The 22,903-nt window shown below is 35.4% G+C and overlaps 4 protein-coding genes across 9 annotated transcripts; 2 read left to right on the top strand and 2 right to left on the bottom strand.

Moving 5' to 3' along the window:
- The first annotated feature begins 986 nt into the window (after positions 1–986).
- LOC7456087 (syntaxin-22) lies at positions 987–5,227 on the top strand. Its single transcript, XM_002304315.4, has 7 exons — positions 987–1,761; positions 2,858–2,951; positions 3,167–3,306; positions 3,460–3,534; positions 4,097–4,254; positions 4,370–4,470; positions 4,852–5,227. Exons 1-7 carry the CDS (start codon positions 1,571–1,573, stop codon positions 4,915–4,917), a joined length of 825 nt encoding a protein of 274 aa, XP_002304351.2. The 5' UTR covers positions 987–1,570; the 3' UTR covers positions 4,918–5,227.
- A 1,312-nt stretch (positions 5,228–6,539) lies between these two features.
- Positions 6,540–9,521, bottom strand: LOC7491875 (uncharacterized). The gene is made up of 5 exons (XM_002303394.4): positions 9,361–9,521; positions 8,193–8,307; positions 7,300–7,678; positions 7,021–7,187; positions 6,540–6,906 (listed from the first exon to the last, which is right to left on the bottom strand). The coding sequence occupies exons 2-5, from the start codon at positions 8,298–8,300 to the stop codon at positions 6,613–6,615; spliced, it is 948 nt and encodes a 315-aa protein (XP_002303430.1). The 5' UTR covers positions 8,301–8,307; positions 9,361–9,521; the 3' UTR covers positions 6,540–6,612.
- A 111-nt stretch (positions 9,522–9,632) lies between these two features.
- On the top strand, positions 9,633–13,946 carry LOC7456086 (protein SAMBA). Of its 6 annotated transcripts, XR_002980966.1 has the most exons (5): positions 9,633–9,917; positions 11,168–11,278; positions 12,346–12,453; positions 12,551–12,584; positions 12,666–13,946. XR_002980966.1 is itself a non-coding variant. In XM_024597676.1 (4 exons), exons 1-3 carry the CDS (start codon positions 9,767–9,769, stop codon positions 12,405–12,407), a joined length of 324 nt encoding a protein of 107 aa, XP_024453444.1. In that variant the 5' UTR covers positions 9,633–9,766; the 3' UTR covers positions 12,408–12,453; positions 12,666–13,946. The 6 variants fall into 6 exon arrangements, 4 of the variants coding, with proteins under 4 accessions (XP_024453444.1, XP_024453443.1, XP_024453445.1 ...); XR_002980965.1 differs by having other exon boundaries at positions 12,346–12,584; XM_024597676.1 differs by lacking the exon at positions 12,551–12,584.
- A 1,423-nt stretch (positions 13,947–15,369) lies between these two features.
- LOC7491874 (heat shock factor protein HSF8) lies at positions 15,370–21,518 on the bottom strand. Its single transcript, XM_002303393.4, has 3 exons — positions 20,909–21,518; positions 18,372–19,646; positions 15,370–15,847 (listed from the first exon to the last, which is right to left on the bottom strand). Exons 1-2 carry the CDS (start codon positions 21,191–21,193, stop codon positions 18,408–18,410), a joined length of 1,524 nt encoding a protein of 507 aa, XP_002303429.2. The 5' UTR covers positions 21,194–21,518; the 3' UTR covers positions 15,370–15,847; positions 18,372–18,407.
- Between the last annotated feature and the right edge of the window lie 1,385 nt (positions 21,519–22,903).

Here is a 22,903-nt window from a genome sequence, read left to right as displayed (position 1 = left end):
GTTGTTTTTGCTTGTTTATTTTTGTCATACCATCAAACTAATTTAGGTTTAACCCACCTTTCGAGTTTCTCTCGCCTAAATATTTTTATTTTATCATCCAATTGATAATAACCACTTTTATTTTATGTTGATCCAAGTCAATTCAAGTTGATCCTCTTAACATGTGACCCGGGTCTTATTCCGAGTTGACTCTTGAGTTGAGTTTTAAAATTATGATAATAACCATTTTTTTTATTGTGTTGACCCAGGTCAATGGTAAACCCAACTTGTGACTCAAGCCCTGCCCTGGATCGACCCCTAAATCGAGTTTTAAAACTATAATGATAACCATTTTTATTTTTACGCTGACTTAGATCAACCCGGATCAACTAGAACTATGACTCAGGCCTCAACCTGTGACCTGATCTTTGCCATGGATCGACTCTTAAGTTGGATTTTACAACCATGATAATAATCATTTTTATTTTTTCATATCTTGATTGAATAATTTTGAAATTAAGATTTTTTTACAATAATATTTTAGGAATAAAAAATAAAAAATAAAATCTCCGAATACATGTTTCTTCTATACCTCATGTCTTGAAAGAATATAAATTCATTTCAAAACTGTTTTAAATATAGATTTATTTTGATATACATGTTTCTATCTCTTTAACTAAATATTTTTATGTTTTTACTATTTTTTTTTATTTTTATCCTAGAATAATAATAAAACACTATCTAAAAAATGATTGAATATATCCTGGGGGAATCTAGCCCGAACTCAATCTTTAATCCGACAATTAAATTCATTTTAGAAAAAAAGATTTGACCTTGTCGGAACATGCAAAGCACTATTGATAATTCAAATTCATGGGAATATATTTTTTTAAAAGTTTTGGTAATTTTGTTGCTGTCACGTTTTCCATAAATTATTTTGCCCTCAGATCAATAAATTAAACGCACAACGATCACCTCAATTTTTGGTTTTAAAAAACGAATATTTCTTAAAGAAGTAGTGCCGTAGTCTCTGTTCATACCCCCACCCCCTCTTTAATCCATAAGCTTCTGTTGCTTTCTCCGACCAAAAACACCTCCCATCCCACCCCTAATATTTTAAATTAAACACATACTAGCACCACCACATCACCACCACCATCACGCGAAGCCATTGTTTTTCCCTGACCCATCGCTCTCTCCCACGTGTCCCTCCTTCAGGGATCCACATCAACTTGCCCGGCACCGAATATTCATATCCCCACCCGAAACCCCAGAAAACATACATACATCATCATTCTAATCTTCCTTTCTCTGTCCCTTCTCTCTCTCTCTCTCTCTCTAAAATCATCAAAACAATTTTCTCAATCCACGCCGTGTTATTAGCTTCTCATCTTCTTCTTCTTCTTCTTCTTCTTTTTTTTTTCATTTACCTTAATCGATTCTTACAACTGTATCCAAACAACCCGCTTCTCTCCCCTTTCTCGGGAAAATCCCCTCGTTATCTCTCGAGAAACTGCTGGTTGGGGTTAGGGATTTTCAATCGACAGTTCGATTAAATTTTAGTTTAATCGATTAAAATAATATAATAATAATGAGCTTTCAAGATCTGGAGGCAGGGCGACCCTTGGCATCTTCAAGGAGAGAACTGATCAACGGGAAACAAGATGCCACGCAAGCGGTTGCTTCTGGAATCTTCCAGATCAATACCGCCGTGTCCACTTTTCAGCGTCTTGTTAATACCCTCGGGACTCCTAAAGACACGCCTGAGCTCCGGGAGAAGCTGTAAGTTTATTTTTATTTTGTTGCCGTTTTGAGTTTCTTCGTTTGTCGTTTTGACTATATGACGAGATTTATGGTCGATTTTCCATAATTATTTATAATTAAATTATCGAAGTTGTGTAATTTTGCTGTTTGGATGGTATTATTGAAGTGATTTTATTGTGTTTACAGAGCTGAAATTAAATCACAGGCGTCTGAAAATGAACAGGGTTAGAACACTGTTGTTTTCTAATGAAATATAAGGAGACGATTGTTGCACTACACGGCAGTTTATTGTTGTTATGGCAATATGACCATCGTTTACCACAATAATTTTTATTTTTTTAAAACAATTTTACAAACATTTATTTCCTATCTGATGTGGAATGTACCACATAGGGAATTCTTATTGCAAATAGCTACATCACTCAATCGGCATGATCGTTATTTTGTCTATCATTACTCTAAAAGTTTTGGGAAACAACACTAAACACAATTCTGGTTGTTCCGATTACCCAATATGGGCCATGTCCAGGGATGCCTGTGTGCATGATAGAATAATCACAATACCCTTTAGTTGCTAGCAATGCTAAAAAAATCTCTATCCTGGTACTTATGTGGGTTTGTTTTTTGGTTTTCCAGAATTTATGCAACGGATAAAATCTGTCTGTATTTTCCCCGAGGAGAAATGCAGCATATCTGAGCAGTGACAGAGAAATAGTTAATAGATTAGAAAGAACGTAGGGTACCCATGAGTTGGGCTTGGATAATAATTACTTTCTTTGCAGCCACATTTGAGACTACTCTTATGACTCATTAGAAAAGAACTTTCAACATTATATTGTGAGAACTTCTCACCTAAATTCTATTCAGGACTTAATTGTACCGACCTCTTTTTGGGTTTTTTGAAAACTTGTTGACAGTAGTGTTTGTTCTCTCTTGCTCAGAACATTAAAATATGCGTGAGACTCAATAATTTATTTTTCAAAGAAAAATGTCAGAATTTAATGGTTTGCTGTTCCTCGCTCCCCTTTTTTTTTATGGAATGGTATCAGTCAAATACCCTTGTAATGAACCTCCATTTTGAGCTGTCATTGTACTGATTTTTCTTGCATGACAGGCATAGAACAAGGCTACATATTGGGCAATTGGTGAAGGATACTTCAGCCAGACTTAAACAAGCTAGCGAAACAGATCATTATGCTGGAGTCAGTGTATGTTTGCTTCTTGTTCTTTACTGTGTACTTAAATTAGTACTTTTCCAGATACCCTTCTGATTCAGTAATCCCTCAAGATCCCATTGGAACCACATCAATTCCACCCCTTGAATCACTAACCTTTCTTAACTGGTTGGACATGTTATTCAACCTTAATGTTCGAGAAAATCAACATTTGGATTGCCTCTTCTTTTTTCTTGTTGTAATTGCAGCAAAGCAAAAAGATTGCTGACGCTAAATTAGCAAAAGATTTTCAAGCAGTCTTGAAAGAATTTCAGAAGGCTCAGCGGCTTGCAGCTGAGAGGGAAACTGCATACGCACCTTTTGTTCCCCAAGCAGTCCTTCCTTCCAGGTGATTGTTTTAGGATACCTTAATAGATACTTTGTTGGATTTGAGATTCTGTTTGTTTCTTTGATATAATGAACAGTTTGTTTTGATAATACAAAAAAGCTTTGATATTTATATATTCTTCTAACAGTTTGTGTTTGTTCATATTCTTTGCAGCTACACAGCCAGCGAGGTAAATGTAAGTTCCGAAAAAAGTCCAGAGCAGCGCGCCCTCCTTGTGGAGTCGAGAAGGTGAGATCTGCTCACTATCATAGGCTACCAATGACCTTTTCATTTATTTGTCCTAACTGTAAGAGAAATTTATCAAGTAATGTTTCTTTTCCATCACAACTCCTTGTTCATTGTGTTGAGCATGTAACATTTATAGGTTTTTTCAAAAAACTGCTGGTCTTAGTTTTGCTGCATTCATTTTTTATTTTATTTTTGATTCATAACTCTGTAGGACTGAAGGGATATCATGCATGGAGAGGATTTTTGGTACTAAAATGAGTGTAGGAATTTTTTATCTTGTAATTTGCAATAGGATTGATTAATGGTTTGCCTCTGTGCCTGATCATCTAGATAAGAAATCAGTTTGTAACTTAACAGTTGAATCATATACTCTTCAGAAAAACTGTATACAAGAGTTGCCTCTGATTACACTTCAGAGGTTGCCCGAGACAGACTTTTAAAAGTAGGACCATTCCTTTCTTTTTGTTGAAAGCCTGTCGCACAACTTGCTATGTACTTAGCTTTTAATTGACCTGAAAAAAAGGAGAAAGAATTCTGAGCTTTGAATTGAATTTTGATGCAGACAGGAGGTCCTACTACTGGACAATGAGATTGTCTTCAATGAGGCTATTATTGAGGAGAGAGAACAGGGAATACATGAAATTCAGCAGCAAATTGGTGAGGTGAATGAGATTTTTAAAGACCTCGCTGTCCTTGTCCATGAACAAGGAGCTATGATTGGCAAGTTTTATCTTGGCTTTTTTTTCCCCCAATCTTGCCTGCGTACAGATAACTAGCTCTATATATTTTAGTTTATCATTATTATTGAACTTCCCTTTTTCTGGGTTTGTTACAGATGATATAGGCTCCCATATCGAAAGTGCCCAGGCTGCAACATCACAGGGAACATCCCAACTCGTGAAAGCTGCAAAGACTCAAAGATCAAATTCATCTCTGGTAATTTATGGCATCTCATTTATTTATTCCCATTTTGATTATTAGTCATTATTGTTGCTGGTGGTGGTGTTGTTTGTTTTTGTGACTAAAGTAAGTTATGGATTGGTGGTGATTATGTTTTTTGATTAAATTGGACACTCCCAGATTGTCCTATAAGGGGCTTGTCATCTAAATGCCATTTGCATTTTCAAATGCGTTTTTCTTTTTCATTATTTAAGAATATGAGCTGCTGCTTTGATGCAAATTATTCTATTGAATATTGATGAAAGAAACTGTATATTGCCCTTGTTTCAAGGAGGGGAATTTCATTCTAGATGTTGATTCTCTATGATTTATTGTATTGTATTGTATTCACAGCTAACCCTCATGTATTTAATGCAGGCCTGCTTGCTCATGGTGATATTCGGGATTGTGATTCTCATTGTGATCGTAGTACTTGCAGCCTAATCCAAAAAAAATCTTTATAGAATCCTTGAACTGTTTCAAGAGCTGCTTGGCAACAAGATAGTAATGTCTCTGCTAGTTCCTTGGTTATGTTCTTTAACAAGACATGGTGACTGACTGGAGTTTCTCACTGCTAGTCAGAGGTGGTATATATTGTATGATGGCTGCAGATGATCATTTTGGGCTGCTTTGTCTGTCTTGTCTGTTTCTATTTTCCGCTGCCTCGGGTTTACAAGGGTGTGTGACTGATTGTTCAATTGTTTCGAGTTTTATAGTAATATTAATAAACATAACATCCATTCTTTTCTTTCCATGCATTTGGCTTATAACCTTCTTCCTACAATTTTTCACATCATTAGTGCATCCTCACTGGCTTGCTTCTTTTTGCAATAGGGTAAATATATTATCAATTTATCATCAAGTGGAAAAGGTGCCCTTGTAGATATCAGCAGTCTTGATTTGCCTTGTGTCAAATTTATCTAATGTGGTAATTCTCGGATCTTCAGTCATTGTTGTCTTGTGAATTTATTCAACCGGTGGTATTTGCAAAGAAATTTTGGTTTTATAGGATCAGAATTTATTCATGTCCTTATAGTGGGGAGCTACGCGTTGAAGTTTGAACCATGTGCAAATTGCTGTCTTTGAAAATTGAAACCCCACTTTCCTGACTTGGAATATTATTCCAACTACTTCGTAGATCATCTGGCACGAAATAGGTCCGTTTGATGATGAGGGTGGGATTTCAATGCATGCTAATGCAGCAGCGAAATGTCAAGTGGCCTCTGGAAGTTGAAGACGCGGTTCGTGGCGAGAACTCTCCCGTATCATTCATTGACTGGACACAAGGAGTCATCGTGAAGTTTGGCTGCTCTTTCGGTTGGAGGGGTTTCCATAGTCAACTTCCGATTGGGAAAAAGAGATTAAAAAAAAAAAGAAGAGACGAAACCTGGTTAAGTGACATGGATAATGCGTGAAAAAGAGTCTATCCAAAGCCATCGGGCCAATAGGTAAGGTAGAGAGTGATAATGATACAGCTTTTGATGAGAGGGGGACTTCGTATCGTGGGAAAAACCTGTCTTACGGAGGAAGATGAGGCCCAGGTTGCTTGTTGGTTCTTGGGGTCTTCTCTGACCTGTCAGGGTGAAGGCCGGTCCCCGGGAAAACGATGGGAAAAGGCAGAAACCATGGTGTCCTTTATCTGAATTGCCTCCGCATTAGTTGCACAACCGGCGTTAAAGGTCGAGTTGAATAAAACCTGGTTATCTCTTGGCAGGTGGTATTATCAACCAACAATCAATGTATGAAAAATGAGATACTCTTCTCTGTAGTTATTTGAAGCAAAAATAAGCACAATTACTTCGTCATGGGATTTTTAAGTAAATTATGAAAAAGCAGATAATTTTTTTTTCCAGAAATATAAATGGATGACAATGCGGTGTTAAAGAGTCGCTAGCGGATGTTATAATTTATAAAAACACGTGAAAGGACCATTGCTTTTTTACCTGTTTTTCTACAGACTCTAAAATGAATTGGTCAGTACAGTAACAGTTTTTGGCAATGGGCATGCGCCTATTCGGGCAAGCAACACAGCAAGTACGTCATTCCAGGCATTCCATGACAGGATATTCCAGGAAGATAGTTGTTGCTCCACAAAGTTTTATACAAAAATTTTGTTCACGGCAAGAGTATATAACAAAACTACGATTCTTTCAGATTGTTGCACAATTTACTATCAGAATAAAAGATGGATGTTAGGACGATTAAAAGAGTAGATATAGAGGCTGCAAGAAAAGTTACAGCAGATACAATGCCAGCATGTGCCCTTATTCCTGAAGGTATTCTCCACACGACATTGTCAGTTCTAGATCCTGTCCTGTCATTGGTTGGCATAAGTAGGCAGCTCTCATGGTCCCCATTTTCTTCCATGCTGCAGCGCAGGAATATTTCAGGTTCACCAAATTCCACTTCTGAATAGCCACTGTCATCGAGGGGCTGCAAGAGAGGGACATAATTCAGACAGTTTTCTTACAGCTTTGTGATTGCTCATTTTATTATTGTTGTTGCAATAACACAGCAACGTCCTGTTCTCTTGAACAATTCACTTACAGGATATCGCGCATGCAATGGAAGGTCTGCACTGATTTCCAGTTCACTTATATGTCCCAACAAGGACGTGGGAGCAACCTTCATATGAATCTCAACAGCTGACTGATTCGATAGAACAGAGGGCAATTCCAAATTTGTATCTCCAAAAACAGCCACATCAGTAAATACTGCAGAAGTGGAGTAAATGTACATCAGGCCAGAGAAAAATGCCACTATAGCCCAAATTTCAAAATGTGGTGCACATATATCATTCAATGTAGGAACAATTAAATGCACTACCACCACGCTTGAGCAGGTGTTGGAGCTCAAATGGGTCAGCAAAGACTCCTGTCGGCAGTCTCTCAATAATGATAACTTTACAAAAGTGAGCACGTAGCTGAGACATGGAATCTGGCTGCATGTGGAATCTGATAGTTGATGATATATGGCGATGAGAACCTTCACCAATCAAATGGCGCCATGGAACTGATACTCTTAAAAGATGATTCAGATTATCTGGCAGCAGCTTGCAGGTATTAAAAAGAAGTTCATCTACTATGAAGTTTTGGAAATTTGGTTCAAGCAAGCTATCATATTTTTCAAAATAAGATTCCATAATATACTTCCTGAAACCACAATATGAGTTGTTGGAATTGGAACTCGACTCACACCTTGTCTCCTGACAAGCAAGGAAACAAGTTAGAAAATAAAATTTTGAAACTTTTACATTCACACCTTGCCTCCTCTGACAATTAAGGATACAAGTAAGACAATAAAATGTTGAAACTTCATTGGATGCATAGTCAAATTGAAAGGAATTCTGAGATGGTTCCTGCAATTGCATTTTAATTCTCAGAAACATGTACTATCAAAATGGCAAACGTTTGGATATTGTTACAAGTAGCAATTATAGTAGGCAGGTAGCCAAACTTAAAATAAATGCTGTATGGTCATTAGGGCATGCCATATTGTTGCTTCTTGAAATGCTCACAGCCATCTAGTATGCATCTTTAATTGTAGAAAGTTAATACTTACAAAATGCTATACAAAAGATTATACGGCAGCAGGATATCTATGTGAAACTCAAAGTACAGCATGACGCTTACAAGAGCTATCAAATCATGGACAAAAAATATACACAGTAACAGACATGAAGAAGAAAATCCAAGGCACAAGGGCTATGGTGTACCCACCTCACTTGAAGATGAACTCTGCAAGAAAAAGCCAAAGCCAACAGAGAATATCAACAGGATTCCCACCTTCTGGTGAGTGCAAAACTTAACATGCTTAGGAGTTGCCATAGACTACCTGAAACATAGTAAAAAGCGCAATAGAAGTCATAAATATTAAGCATTCAGTTGCAGGATAGTTAAGATTCTGATATTTTTTCCGAAGTTAAAAGCAGACTTTCTACTCCTTTAAACACATATACATATTCAGTAAATTTAGGGCATTTACAGGCCAATGTCCCTTAACTTAATGTTACCAAAAACTCACGACATAACAAATGAAAGGCATAGCATCATCTCTCATTTTCTACAAGTAAAAAGTATAATCCCAATTGCAGTCACACCTTTAGATGATCCACTCTAGAATGATCTTGATGATTCATCAAATCAAAACTATTTTAAACAAATTGTCGCATACAGAGTAACAAGCACATTCTCTATGCATCGGCCCTGTATGCAAGTCACCCACACACAAACACAGACATACAAGTGTACACATGTAAATACATGCATGTCCTCACCAAAAATATAAGAAACATGAACGATTCAAACAGGTATTTCAAAGATTAGCTCAATTACACACCATATTAGAGCCAAACTGAGTCTTTCAAAGGTTCAGTACAGGAAATGTAGCATTTAGAACGAACAGGGTGTTTTTTTTTTTTTAATCATTTTTTCCAATAGAAATCAAACTAGACCTATCCACAGCCAGAAAATAAAATTACTTGTACAGAAAAAACGAAGACAGCACCTCCATTCTTCAGTCATTGATTCTTGCACCGTTTGCATTGAGATGGTTTTGACTTGTGCAAAAATCATGCACCAATTTCATTGAATTTTATTATCACATAAAAAAGATAAATAAACAAAGTGAATATAACTTAACAGATGAAAAAAGAGAGGAAAAAAACAGAATCCGATTCAATAAAGGAAAAAAAGCACTTAAGCCAAATCTAGCTAAAAAAAACACACACAGCATTTCTGTAATAACCCTACATAAAAAGAGATAAAAAATGATTCACAGAAAGAGAATGTAAGTCAATGACTGAATCATGAAGAGATCAAGCAAATTGCCTATCTAAAGCTTGTATGTGCGCCATTTGAAGACCCAGTAGAGAGAAATAGAACTCACCAGAATCAATCTACTGAGATGGAAATCCTCTTGGAAAAAGAGGATTAAGGCAATTGAGAGAAGAGAGAGAGTAAGAAGTAGAATCTGAAATATCAATCAGTTTTTCTCTCAACGAAATATTCTGAGATGGGATCCTCTGTTTTTTTTTTTTCTGTTTCAAGATGAAGAAAATCAAGTAGATTATTTATGATGACAAAGAAGTGGGCTTGACAGCCCTCTTTTAAGCTACGATGAAGCCCATAAAAAAGTTAAGTTAATTACTTCTTTTTGTTTTGGAGAAGGAAAAAAAACAGTCAACTGCTTTTCTAGCTTCTTCTTCTTTGTTAAACCCCCTCCCTCCCTCTCGGCTTCAAAGATTTTTCCCGCTCAGTGAAGTAATAATTTTCTACCAAAGAAGAGAAACAGAATGAACAGTACATCATCAGCAAATTCATCAGTATCAACAGCAGCAATTATTGGAGGTGGAGGAGGAAGTGTTAACAATGTTGTTTTGGATGATTTTCATTTCCCTTCTGATTTAATCTCCATTCAAGACCGCAAAGATGAGGCCATGCTTGGTTTGTTTTGTTCTCCTTTTTTTGTTCCATTTGAGAATCTCTTCTTTTGTGAAGTTTAGCCATCTGGGTTGTTATAATATTGCATAATCTATATGAATTTCGTATTTTTTGGTAGCAGGTTTGGGCATTTGTGGAGGAAAGATTTTTTTTTTGCCATCTTGGCCATTAAAAAAGTGAATATTTTTTGTGCGATTTGGCTTGTTCTTATGGAAATTCGTTATCTGGGGTATTTATATTTCTGCGTTTTCTGCGTTGGCCTGTGGACTTGGTGGCTATTTTTGTGATTGTTTGATACTTCACATTATTTGTTTCTTGTGTTAGATTGCTGATATTATCTTTATAAATCATATTTATAAAGGCCCCATTACTCTAGGATTCTCTTCGGCATGCTTCACAGATTTTTTATTTTTTCTCTAGTGTTTAGCATACATGTTACTGAGATGTTGGTCTTATTCATAAATTCATTATCCTGCTGCTAAGAAAATAAGGTACAATGCATGAAATTCATGTTGTACATAAAATTCTGAAGTTTATGTTGCTTGTTACGAAATATTGCCCCTTATATGTATTTACTTTTTTCAGAAACAAATCGAACTCATCGACAGAATTAGTTTATGTTTCACACTTTGATTATTTAAATATAGGACTAAGCCAATTGATTCCATTAGTTTTGGTCTTGTGGAGGATTGAGATTTAATTTCTCGACTTCAAAAGACATAAAGCTTACATCTCTAAATCGAGTTCTTTCATCCAGCTGCCTTGATCCATTTTAATTAGCATGTCTGTTAATTTTCTTTGTTTCTTGATATACCTCTGTTTTTAGTGGCCCTCTAACCTAACTTGGATATATGAAAATTCAAGGACTTACTTTTTTGCATTTGTTCTTCACCCATTTTGGTTACAAAACAAAACAATAGAGAAATATATTTTGGAACTTTATTGTTTATTCTTCTCTGTTAGCTCTTGTCTGACGAGTTCATCATGCTAAACATATGGCTTTCTTTCTCTCTAAGCTTCAAGCATTCAATGAATTATGTCAGTGGAAGGTTGGCAGGAGCATAGGGCTAGGGGCGAAGAGGGGGGTGCCTTCTGTTCTCTCTCTAAAACTGACCTTGGAAAGAAAAAAGGGAGGCCCTGCATCCAATTAGTGAAACACCCATAATTTTAACTACTATATCTATCATCCGAGTTAATAGCAACACATTGGAGTTATTGCTGTTCATAGAAGTCTTCTTATTCTTCTATTGCAGCGTTAAAAACTGATCTGATGGCTGCACTCAACAAGGAGGTTAAATCATTGGATGACGATAACTGGAAGTTTGAAGGACCTCGTTCTCATATCAACCTCATATCAAGGCCAGGTTAGTCTTCAATCCACCAATTACCTTTCCTTTCACATCCCACTCCTCCAACTTGTGTAGGATAAATACGAGTCATGCAAAATACTGGCATTTAGTGATTTATGTGACTGCTGTGTTTTTTATTTTAGAACTGCATCACTTCACGTGTCAGTGGTATCAGCTGATTCATTGTGGTGGATCTCTTGTCATATGCCACCGCCATCAGTTTAGGGGTCATCTAAAACATGCTTGAAAGATTAGCAGATAGGTTATTGGGTGGGACAATGTTGTTCCGTGTTGGATTTTCATGTCCCATGATCATAAAATTTCATGTTGCATAAAATAGATTTTATCCATGTAGCTCCCAGTTAAAGACAGAAAAGGAAAAATGGACTGGAGGGAGTAAGAGTTTGTCAAAAAGCTCCACACATAGATCCTCTGATTTGTAGACACATACACCAAGTATCATACTTTGTCTCCGTGACTGGTTGCTGCAATTGAATAGGGCATCTTCTTGCTTCTGGAGAACAGTGCCCAGATGAAGTGTTTGTGGGTGGGTCTGTAAACTTTTTGTAAGATTAAATAATTAAATCACACCAGCTAGCTTCCCTAATTTAATTATCAGAACAGAAGGGATCACTTACACATGATGGATGCTGGATCAAAAACCAACCTCTGTTATTGCTTCCTCTTATATTCTCCTGCCTGTCCATAATATCCATGTGCTTTGACATTTTCCCAGGAGCTGACAAGAAATATTGGAACCACTTTTGAAGCTGCAATTCGTTTTTAAACATGTTACAAAACTATGGAACAGATACCGAGGAGTATCTGATCCAGATCAGTATCTCCCTCGTATAACTACCCTTCCTATGCGTTTTTTTACCCCAATTTTTTTGTGAGATCTTTTTGAATCATGTAGACGAATGTAAACTATGACTCTCGGTCTGTTAGAGGGCTTTGAATCCTGCTTTCTTTGTGAACTGCGGGTCCATCTCCTTGTGATTTCTACCTTGATACCTTATTTTAGTTTGTTCATTGTTAATTATGGATTTGTTATTTGTCTTCTTTTATGGATCCCAATGCAGGTGAAAAAGTAAGCAAGAAGTTGGAAATAGCAACGCATAAAAACCTGGCCTTGCCGAAATGACATGTAATTCTGCGGGCAGGCTGCATCTTGCATTGATTGACTTTTGGTACATATCTTTTACCTTGATGATAAATATTTCTTGTTTTATTCTGGAGCTGGCGATTTTATGTGTTGTTTGCCCCGTGTTCTGAAATGCTTCCAAGAAACTCTGTTGTCCATACTACAAATAAATGGAAGGTAACTTGCATTTCTTTCTTTTACATTGAAGTCCAAAATGTATGCTCATGGTTGAGTTTATATCCAACCAAAATTGCACAGGACTCGAGGGAATATAACTAATTATAAGATGATTAATTCCATGACGAAAAGAACCAACGCCACGACGGTCTTGCTGGCCTGCCAGTGATTTTCCCCCCCCTTTCTCCACAGAGACGAGGCCATGCACCGGATGAAGCTTAGACCGCACCAACAGCAGTTTCGTTCCTTTTGATTGAAAATTTTAGGTCTATCGCGCTGAAGTGGTTTTTCGTTCTATGTACAAAACTGAACTTGGTTGAATCAATCCAGCAACCAAACTCGATGCAGCTTCTAAAACACAAACCTTGGACTTGAGGTGGAAAAGGGTTTTGGATGAATTCGAGGCTGTTTGGTAGTATGTTTGAAATTGTTTTTAGGTGATTTTTTAAAATGTGTTTAATATGAAAAAAATATTAAAATTAACGGTTGTTTTTAGTGTTTTTTAATAGTTTTGATGTAGTGATAGTATAAATAAAAAAAACTGATTTTTTTTTATTTTGATATATTTTCAAGAGAAAAACTATTTTGAAAAGTATTTCATACCACAATTCCGAACACGCACAAAATCAAAAACCTTTAGACTTGGTAATTTATAGTGTTTTGTTTTATTTTTTTTCACGTTTGTTTTTATTGATTTTATTTTTTAATAATGAGATGGTTAATAATTTGACTTTGTATTTTTTTTTCTTTTTATAAGGTTAGAGTGATTTGCAGGATTGCTAGAGTAATTCAGGTTGCCTTGGTTTACGGATTTGATGAAGTGTTTTTTTTTTAATTGAACTTAACTTTTTTTATCATCTATTTTTTTTTCTCATATAGTTAAAAAAATAGTTTTTGAGAAAAACCATGTTATTAAATTTTATAAAGTCCATGGAAATGTTCGCAAGTTTAGCTGGTTGACATGGTTTGTAGATCTAGCAAGTTTTTTTTTCAATTATTTTTTTCAATTTCATTATTAGATATTTGGTTAATTGAAATTTTGGTCTTGTAATTGATTTTGCTTTGCTTTTTATGAGGTTATCATGGTCTTAAAAAAAACATATTGATTTTGGGTTGGTGTTTTACTTTGCAATCGTTTATTTCTATTATCATATAGTTAAATAAAAAATTATAATCACATTAGAGCTCATAACTCGGTTCACAGGTTTGACGAGTTTATCTACTGACCAGGTATGTTTTTTTTTTTTGTTTTTGGTCCTTTAATTGTTTTTATTTTGTTTTTTGTCCTTCAATATTAGATAGGTTGAGAAATAAAGTGTATGAATTATTTTTATTTGTTTTTTATAGGGTTATTATTGTCTCAAATAAGTGTCTATTTTTAGATTGGTAGCAATTTTGTAAGCATTTATTTTTATCATATACTTAAATAAAAATAGTTTATAATTTTTTTTATTAAATTCAATAAAGTCCATGGCCTAAGTCGCGAGGGGGCTAGGATCAATCTAATTCATCATTATCTTAATATTTTTTTTAAAAAAATTGTTATTTTAAAGGTTTTTTTTTAAAGCTAAACTATATTCTTACCGGTTATCATGATTACATTTGAATCCATGAAATCAATGGATTTAAGTCAAGTTAGTTTCCATATAATTTAATTGAAAAGTCAAGTGAAGTAAAAAGTTGAATTGAGAGGTTTTAAAATCAACATGTTAAAAAATTATTTATATTTTTAATATATTTTTATATTTTTTTTAAAAAATTAATCTAATATGCTATGAAGCACGAGTTAATAAAATAGTGCTAACTATACGGAGAGTCGTGGATATAGTTGAGGGCGGATATGTTATATCCAGACATGGGTGCTCTCAAAGTAAATGTGCCTACATGCACCGCCTCATGGACTTAGAAGGGATCCAAAACAAATGAACTCCCGTATGGTTTATGGATCAGTTGGGCCAGTTGACTTTTTAGAAGTCACATCATCCTAGTTGGGCTTCTAAGAAATCATGTCAACTCACCTCAATTTAATGTTGTGTTAAGTTATTTAAAGACAGTGTGATTGCGGGTGTTTTTTAAATAATTTTTTGTGCTAAAATACATGCCAATGATGTTTTTTCATTTTTTAAAAATTATTTTTGACATCAGCACATCAAAACGATCCAAAACATATAAATCATATTAAATTTTAGTAAAAAAAAATTTAAATTTTTTGGGAACGCAGCCGCAGCCGCGTTCCCAAACGTTCCCTTAATCCTTGGTATTGCAGTTTCATCATATATTTTTAAAGATTTTTGAATTTTTATTTTATTTTTTGAATTAATATTTTTAATTATTTTAATATTTTAATATAAAAAATAAATTTAAGAAAAAAATAAAAATATTATTTTAATATATTTTTAAATAAAAAATATTTTAAAAAATAACATTTATCACAATTATAAATAATTTGTTATTGGCGCGTCCAGGGGTGAAATCGCTTTCAGGTTTGGGGAGGCCTTTTCTACACCCTAACCATCAGCTTTGTGGTCAGCACCTTAGGCTTAGGTTATACTTCGAGCCATACAACTTGGGCCATCAGGATTCCATGCACTATAAATCAGCAGTTTCAGTCAATTGTTTTTAACAGGTTTGTCTACTCAAATAGGTATCAGATACCAAGGGCTACCCTAATTAGACCAACCAGAAACCATGCAATAAACATTAGGAAAAATCTCCTAACATTTTAAGACGGTAACACTTTGTCACCATTTAAAAATTATATTAAAAATCAACAGACACATACGAGTCAACGAAAAAACTAAAAAATATTACATAAATACTATTAAAATTGATTTAATATATAAAACACCCTTATAAATTAAATATTACATATTTACAACTTCTCATGGTCAAAGTATTAATGTAAGTTAAAATTTGATGTTCAAACACTAGACTTCCCCCAAACTTCACAAATTACGATGGAAGCAGTAAAGATGATCACAGAAAAAGCTTAAAATTGCCTACAGAGCAACGAGACCAGGCCACCCAAATTGCTATTAGCACCAATTCATTTACAGGCAACCCAATTGCCATCAGTACCAGCTTGTCTTCATTGATTTTCCACCACCTGTACTTTACTATATCCGATGATTATATGTATTTTAGTTAGGAGCAACGACGTATAAAGCACCACCACGAGGTGATTGATGTACTTGTTTCTGTCTTTCATAATCTATTGCTTCACCACTACTGGGCCATTTTCCAATAAACTACCCCTCAAATATCTGTAAAGAACAAGAATTGATCAGAATTTGAACGAGATATTAAACAAGCTGATGACCATAGTCCGTAAAGCAAGCATTCTACATTTGCCTAAGCGAACTCTTCAACTATGATCTCAACCTAACAGATCCATATTCAAGTCACTCGTCCCAGCAATGTCCCAACTATGAGAAATAATACACATAAAATCAACAAATCTGATTTTGAAAAGAGAGCTAATTAAGGGATGCTTGTTATGAAGAGAGAGTAGCAAGGAGAGGAGATGTCCAGGAAGATAGAAGACATGAATTGAGAGAGAGGGTATTGTTGTGGAGAGAATAGAGGAGAGGGGATGTCAGGGAGAGAGATAAAGAGAGAAAGGAAAGGGAGAGGAGAAAGAAGCAGAACGAGGAGAGAGGGGAAAAAGAAAAAGAAAAAGAAAAGGTTGAAAAAATCAAGGCATATTTAGGTATTTTCATAAAAAAATGAATAAATTTGAAAAAACAAAGATAAGTGCTTTTGTGTTTAAATGATAGGAGCATCGGTGGTCTTTTTTATACACATAGTACTTAGAAAGATTGGTCTTTTATATATACAGTAATGTTAGAAAGATTTTTACTACATGAGTCTAACTACATTTTAGAAGATATTCAAATTAACCCCTCAATTATGTTTTTCTTTGATAGTATTTCAAGGTGTGGTTAGAATCATATTATTAAAAAATTTCTAACAACACTGAGTATATAATAGATAGAGCTCTAATATGTATCTAGTAAATCATTTTTTCTTTTCTCATGTTTCTTTCATGTCATTTTGACTAGACAATTTTAACCAATCTTAAAAGACAATCAAATTAATCCCTCAACCACTTTAACCCTAAAGTAACCCCTAACTAATTACATTCTTGTTTAGTGACATTTCAAGGTGTGGTTAGAATCATGTCATTAAAATCTTTCTAACGATATCGAGTATACAAAAAATATAACCTCAATATATCCAAAGTGACTCATTTTTTCTTTCCTACCAGATCAACTTCTCTTCTTTGTTATTGGATTTTAAAATTTTTTGGGTCAGCTTTTGTACATATTAATTAATTTACATAAAATATATATTGACTTTTGAATTTTGACTAAACAATCTGGGTACAAAACCAACATTTAAAAACATGGTCGTGATGTAAATATTTTTATGTTATTCTCCTAAAATTTTTATGAAACTGTCACTTTTTTTAAAAAAAAAAAATCCGAGTATCAGAGTAATTTTCCCGCGATAAGGCCACATCCCACTTTTACCAAGCTTGGGAATAGAGCAGCACCCCTCAGCAATATTACCACAGGAACAGAAGGTGACACGTTACTCTTTCCACGACAATTCACGCCTCCAGTACATGAAAATTATCCAGATTGGCTTCAATATGGTTTATATATCCCCATGAAGCTTTCCACCTCCCTAAATAGGCCACAAAGCCACTGGAAACGTTGTTATTTATGTGACAGGCGAGCAAGTTACAAGCATTCAGTTCAGTAATACAAGGATAAATTGGCCATTTGCTCAACATTAACCTTTCATCCTAAACCTTCATCCTAAACCAAGAGCAGCCTACACTGTATACTTTGACCTTGTTACAGCAGGCAATTATCCCATTCTCCCTGTTGCTTACCACAGATATAACATCAGTTCGAAACAAGCAGCTGTCAAACTTATCAAATCTCAATTGCATAGGTTTATAGAACTCCCTCCAATAATTAGCTTCCTAACTTCCAGTGAGTCAAACACTCCACAATCTTTTCTTTATAATCAATTCTCTGTTCCAAGATCAGCAGTTCGGCACTCGAAGTCTACGAGTGTGCTTGCTTCTGCGTTCTGATACCAGTCACACTTCCCTACTACTTTTAGATATCGCAAAAGGTCAAGCAAAACAATTTATACCAGTCACACTTCCCTACACCCTCCATCGAATTTCTCTAACCACTCAAGAGTGCTACCTCTAACTAAATCCTGTTTTGTTTGGGGTTGCAGTGCATCTCACTTTTTATTAAAATTTATATTTTTTTTATTCAAATTATTTTTTTAGTATTTTTGAATTTTTTTATATGTTAATGTCAAAAATAAATTTTAAAAAATAAAAAAATATTATTTTAATATTTTTCTACGCTATTTTGCGACCTAATGTACACGTTTTCCCATAAAGGTAAAGTAGCCGATGAATGGTCTACAGGGACAAAAAATAGGAAAATAAAAAAAGGAACCACGAACGTGAATTACTTTGAAACAAAGGCAGAATTCAGGAATAGGATTTGACATGTACAAAAGATGGACAATCGGATCTATGGACCTAAGGACAACATAATGTTTCTTGAGATCTTGAACCTCTCATAAGATGATGAAGAGAAAAGTTCAAAATAAAAATTTGAGAAAAAGAAAACTGAATTTTATGTCTCCATATGTGCAAAAATAAAGCTACGCTGAACAGGTACCAAAGGCATTGCTTGTTCCAATGGCCAAAGGAGGAGGACCCGCTGATTTAAAAGTTTAGTAGGTGTTTACCTCATACAGTGTGGGACAAAGGTACATTTCGTGTGATTAAAGCTTCTTGTCTGATGTCAGAAGCTCCATTTGTTCTGTCAGCTGATCCACATGCTGAGCTTTGTCCCACCCGTTTGCATTTGGCTGCACATCATTTCCATTGGCTTTACCCTCTACAGAACTTGATTCAATATCCTCATGCTCTGGACTCTGCACAAGAAGGTCATCCCAGAAGCTAGAATTATCAAGCAAAGCATCAATATCAGGATCAGGGGAAATGTTATCAATATCTATGGGTATTCCATTAATTCCTAATGAAGCTAGATCTATGAATCCATCATTGCATGTCTCTGGTTCCATGTAATCTTCACAAGGGATATCAGCAACATTTTCTGGTACCATTTCAAGCATTTGAGAAACATGGGGCATGATCACATCTGCCTGAGGAATAGGTATGGAGGTTGCCCCCTGTGCTCCAACCGGCATACTTATATCCGGAAACTGAGAAGCTGTAACCTTTTCAGAACTAGCAATTTGCAGGGAAGATTGTATTTCAGATATTGGAGCCGATGGGCCCTGCCTGGAAATCCCAAAAGCTGCTGGTATATGAGCGGATTGCCCTGAAGTTGGCAGAACCTCTTGAAGAGTCACTCCTGATGTGTGGCTCGAAGAGCTTCCACTGTCTTTTGCACCAAGATTATTGTCATAAGATTCCAACTTAGAAGAAGCATCCATTTTCATAATCTGCCTAAGCATTGCTTGGGCTGCCTCATTCATCAGAGGCTGATACTTCACAATCTGCCCATCATGAGAACCAGAACCCTCATTCTCAGGAACATCCTCCTGCTTGAGCCTTCGTTTTTTATTGGCTTCCGTTATGCGCCTATTGTTGTCATTTTGCTGCTGTACAAACTGAGCCAAGAAGCCTGGGCTGTTCATCGCCTTGGCCAGGAATGACATCATCTGTTGCTGACGCTGCTCCATTCCTTGAAGTCGCTGTACCATGGTTTGCAACTGGCTATCTGTGGACTGTTGCTGCTGCCTCAACCTAACAAGTTCTTGCATAAGGACATTCTTGTCCCTCTTAAGCCTCTCCACCTCTTCCTCGAGCCCAAATTTCCCAACCTCAACACAGGCGGCAACTGATGAGTTCTGTCCATGCGGTTGTTGTGGCTGTTGATTAGCATGCCCGTGGGCAGGTTTTCGCCGACTGATAATCCTAAGCAGGTGCTTCTGACCCCTCAAAAATCCTTCATTGGCAAATTCCCAACGGTCTGGATCCACCTTTCGAAAACCCTGTTTGAAAATAGAGAACAATATACAGTAAGACTAAGTCCAAAAGGAAAGAAACAAAAAGATGCAAATCACACAAACAAAAAGAACAATATACAGAAAGGGTAAGAGCTTAGGCTTGGTTTTCCAAACAGTAAACATTACTGGAGGATAACAAGCAGTGATTAGTTCTCCTTCAGGTAAAATTAATGGGTAGTTTTGGTATTGTCACAGAAGGGGAGCACTCCTGTTAGCTTTTCACACATAATACAAAACATTTAACTTCAAGGAAAGCGATTTTATATTAGATGTGGCAGATTACTAAGGTAAATGAGCATAGAAGTTTTCCTTGGCTGCCTAGAAGTGTTGATCCCTTCTTGGCTTACCAAGGGTAGGAATGCAGATATTGTTAGTGCCAAAGGTTTGAGGGAGATGATGTGGCCACAAGAGGCAAGATGAACTATTTTGAAAGGAAGGTTGCTTCCGATAGATCATACGCAAAATCTCCTTGCAATGTTTCTTGGAGTTTGTCGAGGAGAGCATAATGTAGACAGTAAGCTAGCAATACCAGGTTTTTTTGTAAAGTCAAAATGATACTTGATACTTCATCATAAATAATTCATATCCTAGTCAAACATCATATCAACCAAAAAACATTTCTCTAATTATTAAAAAATGGTTATTAGATGGGCGCTCAACCTAAAAGAACACAGTTACAAATCCAAACTGCTAGTAGCATCAGATCTTTATTTATTGAGAGAGAATTCGGTTTTATTTCTTTTATTTTGTTTTGCCTTTCCCATCCATGACTTGGTAGACAATAACTGGGAAATGATCTTGCACATGAGCACAAATGTTCAAACAAAAAGTGAAAAAGATTCAGGAACTCTCCTCTTTTGATACCTATAGCGCCATAGCAAACCGTGACAATAGCAAACGATACTAGCCATTACAATTATACAATGAAATCCACACTTAACTCAGTAGATTGTCACTCAATAGCAAACAGGCATCATGCCATTTCATAACCACTAGCTCGTGGTAAAGACATTTCAGCTATGATTGGGAGTTCGATGCCCACTTGCTTTCTGAGAAAGCCAACTGCATTTCCGTTTGATTTAAAAGGAGCACATAATTTCCTTGAGGCAATATTGAAGGTGAAAGGATAAGCTCTTGTCGAGTTCCTTCCACATACAGCTAGAAGTAAAGCAAGAAAACTACAACAGAAAAGCAGAAAAATCCAAAAAGAAAAGAAATTAAAGAAATAAGAAAAGCGAAATCCATACGTAAGTGTTCAGTTGCCTAACAAAGCTGGAGAAATTATTATGCTTGAAATACTTCGGCAAAAGATCGCGAGCGAACTCCGGCGGATTCCAAACCACAAAACTATTATTCGTCGAACTCCAAGACACCACCGCGTCTGTCGCCGGATCGTCTACCATGTCGTAAGTCTTACTTAGAAATGGCGGCGGCGCATTCGACTGTGACGCCATCGGCACCGACGCCGCTTGTGCCCCACCGCCGCTGATCGAGGAGTCGCCACCGCTTGCAGAGTTGATTGTTCCATCCATCAGAGTAGCGATTAATAAAGGAAATGTTATTGATTGGAACTTTTTAGGGTTTTGGAAGACCAGGCATTTGTGAGAGCAAAAAAGCTAGATTGAAGGAGAGGAGAGAGAACGAATCGAGATTGTATAGGGAGGAAGGAGAAAGGGGGTAAAGAGGAGACAGGGGGTTGTTGTTGTACGGTCACGGGAAATGAAATGAAGAGTGGGATTCTATTAAAGGCAGACGCGACGGAGGGAAACAGGCACGAGCCTGTTGCCATTTTGCCTCTTTCCCTTTTTTCTGGAGGTGATGATAGCAGTTGAAATTACTGGTTTACTCCTGCTTTCTTTTTCTTCAAAAGAAATTGTGAGGCTGTTTTTTCCCCTTATTTCTTTAAATAAATATATATTTAAATGGTATTTAGTATGAGGTTAAAAATATGAACGAATTATTATAGAGTAATTATCATAATAATAATTTTTTAAATTGTTTGATTTTTAAGAATGTTTAGCTTGAGTTAAATGTTAGAGAAGAGAGATAGATAAATTTAATTGTTAGTAATAATTTATTATAGATAATTAAAAATTAATTTGAGGTAATCATCACCCCCTTAATCATTCACTCTTAAAAAAATAAGATAAAAATAAAAATAAAAAGTTTAAATTTTATTAAAGTAAAAATCAACCCTTTTAACTTTCAAAACATAACCCTAATTATTTAGATTTAAGGTAAATATATATGGCTCAAATAATTTTTTAGCATTTATTTTTTATAATAAATCTTTGAATTTTTCATTTTAAATAACCAACTCGTCTCGTTTGCCCCTTCAAATTATCATGCATCTGTACTTCCAAGAGGCAAGATAAGATAAACATAAACTATTTGGTAGGTGGTCCAATAATAAAAACTTGGGATTAAGAGGTTTGTTTTTTTTATGGTTTCAAGTTCGAGCCATGTGATTGCTAATATGATAGCCACTTGAAATTTATATGATCGTTAATTTTAAAACCCGTGAAATTAATCAAGGTAGATCCAGACATTAATATTAATAATAAAAAAAAAAAAGCAAGAGGAACGGAGCCAAAATGCCAAAGAGAGCTCACTTTAAAAAAGCTCGCTTTAAAAAAGTTCGCCGATCATTATAGATTTCTTTCTTTTCTGATAGTTATGAAATATTTTTATTTATTATTGTTATTATCACAAGTAAAATAGGGTGCTTAGTTGGGACAGAAATGTTGAGATCCGGGTTTCAGTCGGTGTCCTTATTCGTAAAACAACACGACAAGCCCGACTTATTGAGAATTTGAGATGGAATATACCGGCATTTATTTTTTCTAAATCATACGGACCCCTGAATTGCTTATCAAATTTGAATTAGTACCTGTACTAAAAATATTATCTCAATTGCTACGTTAACTTCTTATAAATTTTTAATTGGTCCTCCTATTATATTTCTATTAGTTTATTTGTTTTTTTATTTTGCTTTTATTCTTTCAGAAATTACACTTCATGAAACTCTAATGGCCTTATTAGAAATCTGGCTGTGATTGTTATATTTTATTGATATAAAGGTGGTATAGATTTTTTTTGTATGAATTAAAAACTTTATATTGATCCAGGATATATAAAATATAATTATTTTTAAAATAAAAATAAAATGAAAAAATAAATAAGTTACGAGAGGTTTTTTTTATAAATTATCCCATTTATTTTTGATAAATTGTCGAAAAGTG

The sequence above is a fragment of the Populus trichocarpa genome, chromosome 3 (genome assembly GCF_000002775.5).
Source record: "Populus trichocarpa isolate Nisqually-1 chromosome 3, P.trichocarpa_v4.1, whole genome shotgun sequence".
NCBI lineage: Eukaryota > Viridiplantae > Streptophyta > Magnoliopsida > Malpighiales > Salicaceae > Populus > Populus trichocarpa.
This window is presented reverse-complemented; position numbering and strand designations above follow the sequence as displayed.